The 11,082-nt window shown below is 41.8% G+C and overlaps 1 protein-coding gene across 1 annotated transcript in view; it reads left to right on the top strand.

The window, feature by feature from the left end:
• Window positions 1-2,664: 2,664 nt before the first annotated feature.
• Window positions 2,665-11,082, top strand: part of KIAA1671 (KIAA1671 ortholog) — a 49,704-nt gene continuing 41,286 nt past the window's right edge. Inside the window, exon 1 of the mRNA XM_075718488.1 lies at window positions 2,665-2,715. Within this exon, the coding sequence (XP_075574603.1) occupies window positions 2,665-2,715 (51 nt within the window). The remainder of the gene's footprint in view (window positions 2,716-11,082) is intronic.

Here is an 11,082-nt window from a genome sequence, read left to right as displayed (position 1 = left end):
TGGGCTTCTGCTTTCTGGGATGTGTGAGTGACAAAGATACAGGTGAACAGCAAGGCAAATCCTTCTAACTTATGATTTCTGTGTGAATATTCTGGCCTTTCTTTCTGTTTCTTGGAGGTTAGAATAAATTTATGTTTGTAAGCTTTGTCGTTAGTAATTTTTGAGCAGGTGACTGGCTGTGTTACAAGTATTACTGCTAATTGTAGCTTAGTGCTTAAACGTTCTATTCTAACATAAGAGTTTTTTTTTCTTTCCATTTTCACTCTTTGATATAGCCTGATTCTAGTAAAGAAGGAAATAATTTCATGTTTAAAGGCATTCACCTAACAGAGAATTAAGGAAAAGAATAGACTTTATGTGAATAAATAATTTCCTGTTTGCTTCGCTAGAGCTAACAGTATCGAGAAGACAAGACTTTTCCCTGCCCATTTAAAACTATTTATTCCTTCGTGAAGAAGTCAAATACTCTGTACATTGTACTTTAGCCCTGCCTGCATCACAGTATAGGTATAAAAATAAAGTTGTTCTTATGTTCGCTCTGGACAACGGGGATTTCAGCTCACAGAATTAGCTGCAAATCTCTCAGACTCTCTAGCAGACGGAGAGCTCATCTGCATGGCTTAATACCGTAGGCTATTGTAGGGTCTTTTTGTTTAGACTTTGAATGCAGTTTGAGGGACTGCGAGCCTCTGTTGTAACTATCTGTAAAATACAAATGTTTTCTGGTTTTGTAGCCTGTTGTAAGACTTAGGGTTATTATGCACTTTGTGCTCCCTTAGAAGGCACTGTAACTGCAACGTGCTGTGGTAAACCACTTGAATTTCAGAAGATGTTCTCAAGTATTGTCTTTCATAAATCGTAATGATTCCATCACAGCTGACACAGTAATTCTCTGATGTTCAGTCACAAACCTCAATTCCTGATTAAGTCATCAAGACTGATAGGAGTCTTATGAATTAAAAACTGAGGAATGTGCGATGCAGCTCATCCCCCAAATAGAACTAACTGCGCTTGCTCTATTGGGCCGAAGGGATTGCAACTTCATCTGGAAACAGCAGCTTTAATGCAACTATGGTTTATAACCAAAATTGCTGCTTTGTGTAGTTAAAACGGCGCATTCTGGTACTAGAACTGGTGTAGGCCTGAATTATTTTGAAGCCTCTGGCTATATATTTTATTTATTTTTTTTATATTAAACTTTGGTTTTTTGTTCTTTGGTGAGGAAAATCTGGTATCCATAATGGTATCCATATAAAGATGCACTTATTTGAGACTGCGATGTGTGGGTGGAGAAGGATGTGTTTAAGAAAATCATGAGCTGACTCTTAAAAATATTTTGGAAATTAACTGCAAGGGAGAGAAGATAAATATTTTATAAACATGTGCAGATGAATTTATAGTTTGGCTTGTTCACTAGTAGTTTCCGGTTCTGCCCATGACAGGTGTCTCTCCTGCCCGTTGAAAAGCAAGCCTTCTCATCTTCTGGTTGTGTAAAGCCTCTAATACGGCAGCTTCACTCCTTCCCAGATGGAAACAGATGTACTAACAAAACCATCACGTGCAAATTGTTCTGTTAGCCTCAAAACTGTATCAGCCTGGATGAAAATCAAAAGAATTTTGTCAGCTGTACAAGGTCTTACAGGTACAATGTACAGCTTAGAGGTACAGCTGTACAAGATCCTGTATCAGTTAGAAAAGTGGGGGCTATTTTCCTTAAACATCCAGAAACAAAATGGCAAGCAGAGGAGATTGTGGAGTCCTGGAAGCTGTTTTGTGTACACCTCTGCGTTGTCCCTCCCTGGGCAAGGTGAGAGCCTGAGGAGTGCTGGGTTGGGGGGTTCTCCCTGGGCTGCCTCCTGTCTCCTGTCTTTCCTTTTCCCATCAAAAAAGGGACATAGGTCAAAGAAGTAGGAACAGATAGAGATGTTATGATTCCCATTTTTGCTCTTCACAACATACCTACCATAATTTGGCCATTTAACTCTGCTTCCTATTTCTAAAAACAGCCCAGAGGAGGATGACCTGGTGTTGGTTAATAACTCGGTTTGCCCAGGCTTCCTTCCTTTTTTGGTAGTATTCGTTTGCTGGGAACATTCCAGTGGTACACAAAAAGACACTTTGCGTCTATTTCTTCTTGTTCACAAAAGACATTTTTATATTAAAAGCAGGAGCTTTTCTTTCGTATGTATTTTTTTTCTTTTTCTTGTACATTACGGAAAAATAAGGTCAGCTAGCAACCCCGCCGCCTGCGGTGGCATTAATAGCGTTTCATAACCCAGCCTGCAAAACAGAGTGGGTTTAGAAGCTTCTCTTTCCTTCCAGATGAAGGGCTTTTTAGTGCGAAACCCAAAGTACTATTATTAATTCTAGACTAACACATTCCGGATTACCGAGATGGGAGAAGTCTGAGCGGTGAGATGCTAAATAACAAGTGGTTAAGTCACATGGTGCCGGTAGCTCAGCTACTGCTTATAAGTAGCCACAAGCATCTGTTAAAGGCACAGAGCTCAGCCTGGTGACGTGGGGCTGGATAAACAGGCACCGTACATTATTCATGTTGCTTTTAATTGCTCTGGTCTGCTTTTAACTTCTGCTGGAGGCGGGGAAGAGTGGGGAGGCTGAATCTAACAAGGATGGTTTTGCATTAACTTTGTGTTTTGGAAGATGGAGTATTATTACTGTCCACGTTTGCTGAAGTTCCTGCAATATTTGTGGGTAAGTGTACTCTTTAATGTAACTGCGCTTACCAAGTTGGACATTTTTAACTGTTTTCAAAAATCCTGAGACTGTTATATGTAGCAATGGCTTGCTTGGCAGCTTTTCTGATCTTTCTGAATAGTAACATTAAACTTGGGATTTATTTGATATGTAGAGAAAGGCTATTTTATCCTTAATACTCACTTAAAATGAGGAGACTGCAGACTACTTAAATGTGCCTCAGAAAACCCTCTTAGTAATTGGAATTTCTTCCTTGTTTATGTCTAACTGTAGGAGTTGTAGTTTTGCATACTGCGTATTAGAAATATTCCTCCCCGTTTGTTTAAAAGCTCTTCTTGGACTCTAGAGACTGCTGCTTTCAGAAGCACTCCTTCTCCTACTGCTAGCTAGAGCTGCTGCCTGCTATTTAAGTAAAATGGCCAGTACTAATGGCTTTGGAAGTGTGTATTTTTACAATTCCTTACTTATTTTTAATTTAACTGTTAACAGGTTTCACCCTTCTCAGCGAGCACTTCCTCTTCAAACAATCCTTAGGGCCCTCTTCAATGAAAAGCTCTTTTTAACAGGCGGCTTTTACTGTGCTAGGCTGCCAGCTTTGGAGGGTTACTTTTGCACAGTGATTCCTGCGTGTCTGATCTTTTCACATTTATAAAAGATGAATTTGATTTTTAAAGCCTTTTTGAATAGGTACTATATTACTTTGAACCTAACTACTTAATGTTTTAATTTCTTCTGTACTAATTAGATATCAGTTTTCATTTGTTTGTGATATTGTCTGCATTAATCTAGCAATTTTTTCAGCTGTAAATTCAGCACGTAATCGGCACTGACCTCTAAACCTTTTAATGTTAGCTGTTTGTTAGCACATTTTGAAACTGTAGCAAAGAGTTGACTTTCCTCATTTAGAGTTTAATTTTACAATCCTTGCCTTGTATGTGCTTTGATCGGTAGTGAGATGAGATTGCCTGCTGTAATTTTTTTTTGCAGCTGGGAGAGAAAATAGTACTTGAAGACCTGGGCGTTTTCTTAAAAATCTTTTCCCATTGGAGACTGTAGTATTGTAAAACATGGAAGTCTTTGGACATTTCTTAAGTTTTTTGTCTTTGATTAGCCAGATTTTTAAAAGGCAAGCTTCTTTAAATAGCACATTAAAAACTTAGTGTGATACATCAGACTTTAGTATGACAAGGGGGTGGATGTTCTTCATGGTTTGCCAGTGTGAGAAGTCTGAAAGAGATCTCTGAATGCTTTTGTTTTCACATGTATCTGGTGATTTTTCCATAAGGCTGGGGTGGGTGAAAAAAAAACCAAAACCAAAACCCAAACCACACTTTTTGATCAGTCCAGCAGATCACTGGGATGATATCTAATATTGTGCAGTTTTAGTCTGTAACAGAACAGGTATGTTATATTTTCTGTGTGTATATGCTCTTTTAGAGGCCTTGAAGTATCTCTTAGGTGTCTTCCTTAGCGTACACTCTCCTGATATGTTGCAAGAAAATATTGGAAGGGCAATTGTGATATTTATGATATTAAATATATATATAGAAAAAGAAATTTTAAGGGAAAAGCACAGCTGTGCCTTTTTATCACTTTTGGTGTTGATGTTACAGCTGAAGGCTACTAAGGAGATACTTACCAGTTGTCTCTATTTATAATCAGGAGTAACCAGAGATGTCAGGGTTAGTTGACAAGCTTTGTGTTATTTAATCTATCTTGGGGAGCTAAGATACTTTATTCATTAGGTAGACATACCTGGAGAAGCTGTAACTCTTAATTAAAAAATACTATAATGAAAATCCATTTTTAAAGCTACTATTTTGAGTTATTAATAGGTTGCATCTCTTCTGCTGTGTATTTGTTTTACTCCTACACAGTGGTGGAGTTGTTGGGACATCAGTGGACCCACTCAGTGCCAGCTATCTGCTAATTACTTGCTGATTTCTCTTCTGATCTTTGAATAGGATATGTGTTATGGTGATGTGTAGGAAAGTCGTCAAAAGAAATCCTCACAGTATTTTTTGAGCGCAGCACAGTTTGTGGTCTGCCCGGGTACGTGTGAAATGATGACTGGCCACCAAGAAGTCTATGTCCTGTAGTCAGGGGTGTGGAGTGACAGCTCTAAGTTTCTGAAAACTTGTTGTTATGTGTTTTGTTCAGTACGTTGTATTAGATGCAGGCAGAGTTCTGTCCAGTAATTCAACGTTGAGCTCCCTTTTAAATTCAGGTTGCAATATGAGGAGGAGAGCAAGCTTACCAAACCTGGATCATTTGCACTCTTAATGAGGCATGCCACAGGACTCTGAAATACTGTAGCTCTTTCTTGGTTGGTGTTTTCTTTAGTGAGATGCATAACACTGAAACAGGGATTACTGAGAAGCAGGTTCCTAGGGAAGACTGAGCATCGGATTTTTTGATGACAGGAGATGGACTAACAAGAGCTGCTGAGAACTATTGCTGCAACTGTGCCAACTTGCTAAAAAAAAGAACAATAAAAGAAGAAAGCCAAAAGTGCTTATGGAGCCTTGCAGATTGGTGCAATAAGGGTTTTATGAGTCTTTAGGATGTCTCAAGAATGCAGAAGTTCCTAGCTGGTGTGATAACACAGTCTGGTTTTGGGCAAATTAGTTGATGTTTCTTTGAGAAGGGGAAGAGCAGGACTCTTAAACACCACTCTGTGTTTGGTTTACTCTCAGTAGATTGTCTCTTCATACTATAAATGTGCTCGCTGTTGGGAGAGATTGCTCAGAAGCTTGTGGTTTTTTCATTCCAGCTATGTATCGATCCTTCTTTGACTCTGGCCATTCAGATTATAGATGATGTGAGATATTACCTGTATGGCATACAACCGGGTTTTTGCTGGTGATAGGGGGAAAAGGGGTCCGGGCTGCCTCCTAGGTCTGTCTGCAGCCCTTGGTAGGACTGCCTGTGGTTGGTCCTGCCTTAGCCTGTGTTTTCCCGTAGGCTGCTGGTGGTGCTCTTCCTCCTGGCATTTTCAGGGCTGGCTGTTTACCATCCAGCTGGTGTCAGCACTGATTCCTTTTGCTGCCTTTTCCACCAACCTGGAAGCCAAACTGAGTTGCTTTTAGTCATACATTGTTACAGACTGTATTTGTTATTTGGACCCCTTCAGTCAAACGCTCAGATAAGCATAAAGCAGAGCACTGCACGCTAATTGCCAAATGCATTGTGGTGGTCTGTAGTTCAGCAGCTGAAATTCTGAGACTGAATCATAGCTCTCTGTATTCCCTGTCATCACTTCCTTCTCTGCTCTGCCATGTACCTTCCTCCTAGCTGTGATCTTTTCATCATCTTTAATTGGTTATTATTGTAATTATGTATTCAAGTGCCAGTCTTCCAGTGACCATGTGCTATATTTATTAAATTTGAGTATTTTCCAGGGTACATGGGGTATTCATCATCCTTTTTCCAGCTGGTGAGGAGCTTTGCTGCAGCTGATACAAGACATCTTTAGGTCTGACTTGCATAAGAAGTCCTTTAATTGCTGCTCAATAGTCTGCTGTCCAGCTGCTTGCATCAGTCAGACTGTTGAGCTGGTCAGCATGCCAGGTATGCAGCCACAGTAATGAGGTTTCCTGTTCATTTGTAATGCCCTTTGTCCAATAACCAGCTTTTTTGGCTTGCCGGTGGACACAGCCACTAGTGGAGCACTCTCAGTTGGTTCTGTTCCTGTCCTTAGCCATCTCAAAGTTGTGAGCAATTCTTGTTCTGCCTCAGGGCACTTTGTGGGGTGCTCCAGTGTTGATGATGTAATTTCTTTTTTGATGTATCTGAGGCTACTGTAAGAGCGCGCTGATAAATAATGATCAGTGTTACAAGTAGGACTAGGTAACGTAAGCCAGCTCAGTGGGTGGAGGCCAGACTTCTTGCAGTGGGGGCAGAGCTGGCAAGAGATAGGAAAACTCTGGATCCGTTCCAGAATAGGTGCTGAAGGAAAAGAATAGGAGCCCTGGCTGATTTTGAACAGGCGCTGTAAGTGCTCGCAGGGAGAGGAGGGTTGGTGTCAGGACGTGAGCTGTCACAGATGCAGTTTTTAGTACCTTGGCCAGGAGCCAGCTGCGACTTTGGTCACAGCCACCTTCAGAACGGTCGTGGCTGGTTTTATGCTTAGTGAGGGACCTGGGACCTGGCTTGGAGTGCTGGCTGGCCCTCCAGCTGTGCTGCTGTGGTATTGGAGACAATCAACAGTCAAAGCCTTGGGGCTCGATGGAGAGCTGTGTGATTGCTGTTCAATCCAGATAAGACAGATGATGTCAGTAGATGAGAGAAGACAGCTGGAAGAGCTGAGAGCAGCTATCAGTGTACTCCTTCATGTGAGAGCGTACTGTGATCTCTAGAGAATATGTGGTCTTTCTCTTGATAGCTAGATGCTGGCCTGGTCTGGATCCCCCCACAACATGTGTGGCAGATGCATAAATCCTGACACCTCATAAAATGAATAGTTTCATTAGTTTCAACTGAGTGTGACAGAAGAGCATCTGGGGCAGATGAGTGGCTGAAGATGCCTTGAAAACGTGACCATGTTATAGATACGCTCTAAGAGTGGCCTTGGCTCCGCTTTAACAAAATGAAGTTCGAAAAAGCCTGTGGGAGATCAGTGTCCTGTTAGCAACAGAGAGTCTCTCAATAAAGCTTGTAGCTCTGTGTTATACGTCATACTGTGATGCACAGTGGAAATGAAAGTGGGCTTCGGATTCATCATTCATTTCAGGCCTTCTGGTGTGAATGATGGTGGTGAGTTTCCTGAACATGCTAGGTACCGTTCTTGATGAGTTGCTTCTTCTCAGTCTGGCACTTGCCTTTGTTCAAATAGCAAATGCTACATCCTGAAAGCATTCAAAGGAAAATGACATGTTTTAAATAAAATGTTACCCTGCAGCACCGTGATGGTTTAAAAAGATGTTCTTTATTGACAGTCATTAAACAATAATTGCAAAATCAAAAGAAAATTGGGATATTTAAGTAAGAAGTAAGATCTAAGTTTTGTTTTGATGAGGTTTTAGTTGCTGCCTTTTAAGAGTGGTTTTGATAACTCTTTATCAGGTGATTTCAAAGGAAGTGGCAGCTCAATAATAGCCATGCTGCCGCGGCATGTCACTGCAACAGCATTTTGATGGGTGATGCAAGGAAACCTTAATCATCGGTCTGCATGCCACGTGTAATGGTTAGCCCTGCTTTAAGGGAGGGAAGGCATTCTGTGTCGGTGTTGTGCGGCTTCCCTCTGTGTGCGCTGCCTGGGGATTTCCTGTGGACAGTGTTTGCTGCTATTCTGTTACGGGATTTACTTTTGATGATGGGACAATTGCATTTCAGACATGCATTTTTTCCAAAGACTAAAAAATCTCTCACACCCAGGTAGTGTCTGAGGTGTATCTGCTGTGCTGATGTCAGCAGCTAAATCTTCCTTTCAAATAATCTGAGTAAACAAAGCCCTGTTGCAGGGAAAAATCTGTTTGGAAAGGCATTTTCCTAATTCTTGAATGCTGCTGTAGGAGGGGAATTCTAACTTTTGTGTCATTGCTAAGAGCAAGCGGCCAAAACAAACCCAGCCAAGGAAGCCCATTCCCTGTGGGAACGCGAGAGAGTGCTGTTCAGCCGCAGGAGGCTGGTGTGCTGGCATGAGGCCACTCGTCCTCTTGAGCTTCAGAGCTCGCACAAGGGAAACAGTGCAGAATCCATGACAGTTTGTTATAATTAGGTGTGGTATTAAGTTTAATTTACCATAAAATGCTTTTATGAAATAGTGCATTCTAGGTTAACTCAGTGCAATAAGGTTTGCATTCAGTAAGATGTAACCATTTGTAGACCCAGTAATTTTTTTTTTTGTAACGACTGTATCATTCCAGGCTCAGAGAAGCTGGAACTGGTGGGTTGTCTGCCCCTGCCCCTCAACTTTTTAATTTGTGTCTGAAGTAGTGAGGACGCTTCTGATACGGGGCTAAAGTGGACTGTTAAATCTCATTTATACATACAAAGCAGAGGTAACTTCCCTGCCTCTCCACTAATATTTTGACTTAAAGTTGTTTTGACTTAGTTCCTGCTTTCCCATGCTGTTGTCCATGTTGCTAATGCTGGGAGACAGCCAAGTTCCCACTATTGTTCCTGTTCTTTCAGCAGTTGTGAGTTGTTCATACAGCCAGTGTGTGTTTACTGTACTGAAGGGAAACAGCATTTTAGAGAGCAACTTGAGCATGGTGAAAGTAGGTTTTTGTAGTGGCCTTTCCTCAAGATATGACAGGACTTTGTACTGCAGTGGAAAGCTTCTCTTAAAAAGGAACTTAAGGTAAATCTTAAGCCTGAATGAAGCTTGGAAAAAATGTAGTATTTGGTTTTGTGATTCATGGTTGAGGCTAACAAATACCTGCCCCATTAAGGAAGGCAGTATAGAATATTTGCTAACCACAGTACATATTTGGCAAGTTTTGATTGCTAGGGTTGGAGATTGCCAATGTCAGATTGGACTGGATTTACTTCTGCATTTGTTCCATAATTCAGCAGTATTTCACAGTTCAGGGCAGGAAATACAGCAAATCTAGTTGAGAATGCAGAAGGAATTTCAGCAAATCAACCTTTTAGCTCCACAGAGTTCCAGACCAAGCAGGAAATAATGCACTTAATGTAAACGAAGGCCACTCCTGTAACAATGACCCTGATAAGCAATTTGAGATGTAGCCTTCTGCAGAGTTGTGTGGCTGTTCTTGTACCGCACCGCTGCTCTGGGCTCCAGAAAAGCGTGTTGGCTGGGTGTAGCTTGGTGTAAGCGTGGGGTCAGCAGGCTTGTGGTCCCCCACCAGTGCACCGACCACATCTCGGGGTGTGGGAGCATCGGGCCGTTGTGCGGCTGGGCTGCGCAGCCACCCTCCCGAAGGGGGACGTGGGGCTGACGGGCTGGGCATGGGAGGAGGAGGAGGCAGTAAGAGCAAAGAGTCCAAGAAGTAACGGAACTGTGTATGCATGCAGTGCTACGCAGCAATGGCGAATAAATGCCATTGCTTTTTTCATAAAAATGGCATGTTGCAAGATAAAATGGATGAAGGATGTGTTGTATAAACTTAGACTTGATACTTGTTCTACTTACTGCGATCAAGAAGTGGCTGATGTAAATGAAAGACGTGTGGAATAGTGTTTTGTAGAGCGAAAATGGAAAGAACAATCAGGCGCTCAGTGCTTCCCAGCTGTGCAGTGGGAAGGTGGTTTAGACAGTTGTTAGGCAGCATGTGATTATGCTGAGAACAGCTGAAATGATTTAAGATGCAGTTTTACCTTCCAGCTTCTTGTTACTACTCTTTGAAGAAGGAAATCCCTTGCACAAAAAAACATGCTCTTCCTTCAGAGTGTTCACTGAATTCTGAAAGTCAGATTTGAAGCCTCAGTAGTTGGAGGTTACCCGAGCACCCTCTGTGAGAAAGAGAAATACTACCAAATTTCTCCAGGCAGACGGTAATAAAAAGTTCCGTATTTTATCCCTTTGAAAAGGATGACAGAAATGCACTATTTAAGAAATAGTAAACTTGGCTTTTACTGACTGATTTAAGAGAGCAGCGTGCTTTGGACCAAATCTAACTCTTCAGAGAACATATCGTTCCCCAGTATAGCATGCAGTCTGTCTGTCTGTCACTTCTTGAAATTGGCCTGCATGTGTTTGCTGTGTTTTGAATTGCCTGTGCTGCCTGACGTTCGGGAGCATGCCGAAACGGACCCTGACTTTAGGTACAGCGTTACCAAGCAACGCTAAAACTTGGGAGATTTGAGGAGATGTTTTCTGACTGCTAGAACCTGCCTAATAAATGCAATGTGTGTGGACCAAATCCTGCTTCCCCAAAAGCTCAGCTGTGCACAAGAAAAGAGCTCTTCTCGCATAAGGGGATTCCTGCTGTTACAGGGTGTGGATGACAAACCCCATCCAGCCTACGTACCGGGGCTGACTGCCTCTGATGAAAAGTGAGTGCTGGCTGAGGTACAATGCTACAAAACTGCTCAGACTGCATTTAGCGAGATGAATCAGAATTTCATGGTGAAACTTTAAGGAGATGGAATGAAATTAGCAAAGCTGGCATTATCCCTGAAGTTGGATTTTGATGCCTTTGCAGAAGGGTGTTGGTGAGGAGGGGTTTGAATGACTGCTCATATGCAGGTCTGAATTGACAGTAAAACTTTGCATCAGTCAAAGAGAAGGAAATACTTTGAATGTCTCTTCATATCGGATTGTTCTGTCTCGTTTGCACGTAATTTGACTCACTCTTATGGGAACAAGAGATTTCCCAACCTTCTTCTTCCTGTTACCATTTTGAGCAGAAGTAGCATGCTTGTTTTCTGTCACTTCACTTACCTTCTTTGCCCTGT

Source organism: Pelecanus crispus, chromosome 11 (assembly GCF_030463565.1).
Source record: "Pelecanus crispus isolate bPelCri1 chromosome 11, bPelCri1.pri, whole genome shotgun sequence".
Taxonomy (NCBI): Eukaryota; Metazoa; Chordata; class Aves; order Pelecaniformes; family Pelecanidae; genus Pelecanus; species Pelecanus crispus.
The sequence above is the reverse complement of the archived record's forward strand: the minus strand, read 5'-3'. Positions and strand labels throughout refer to the sequence as shown.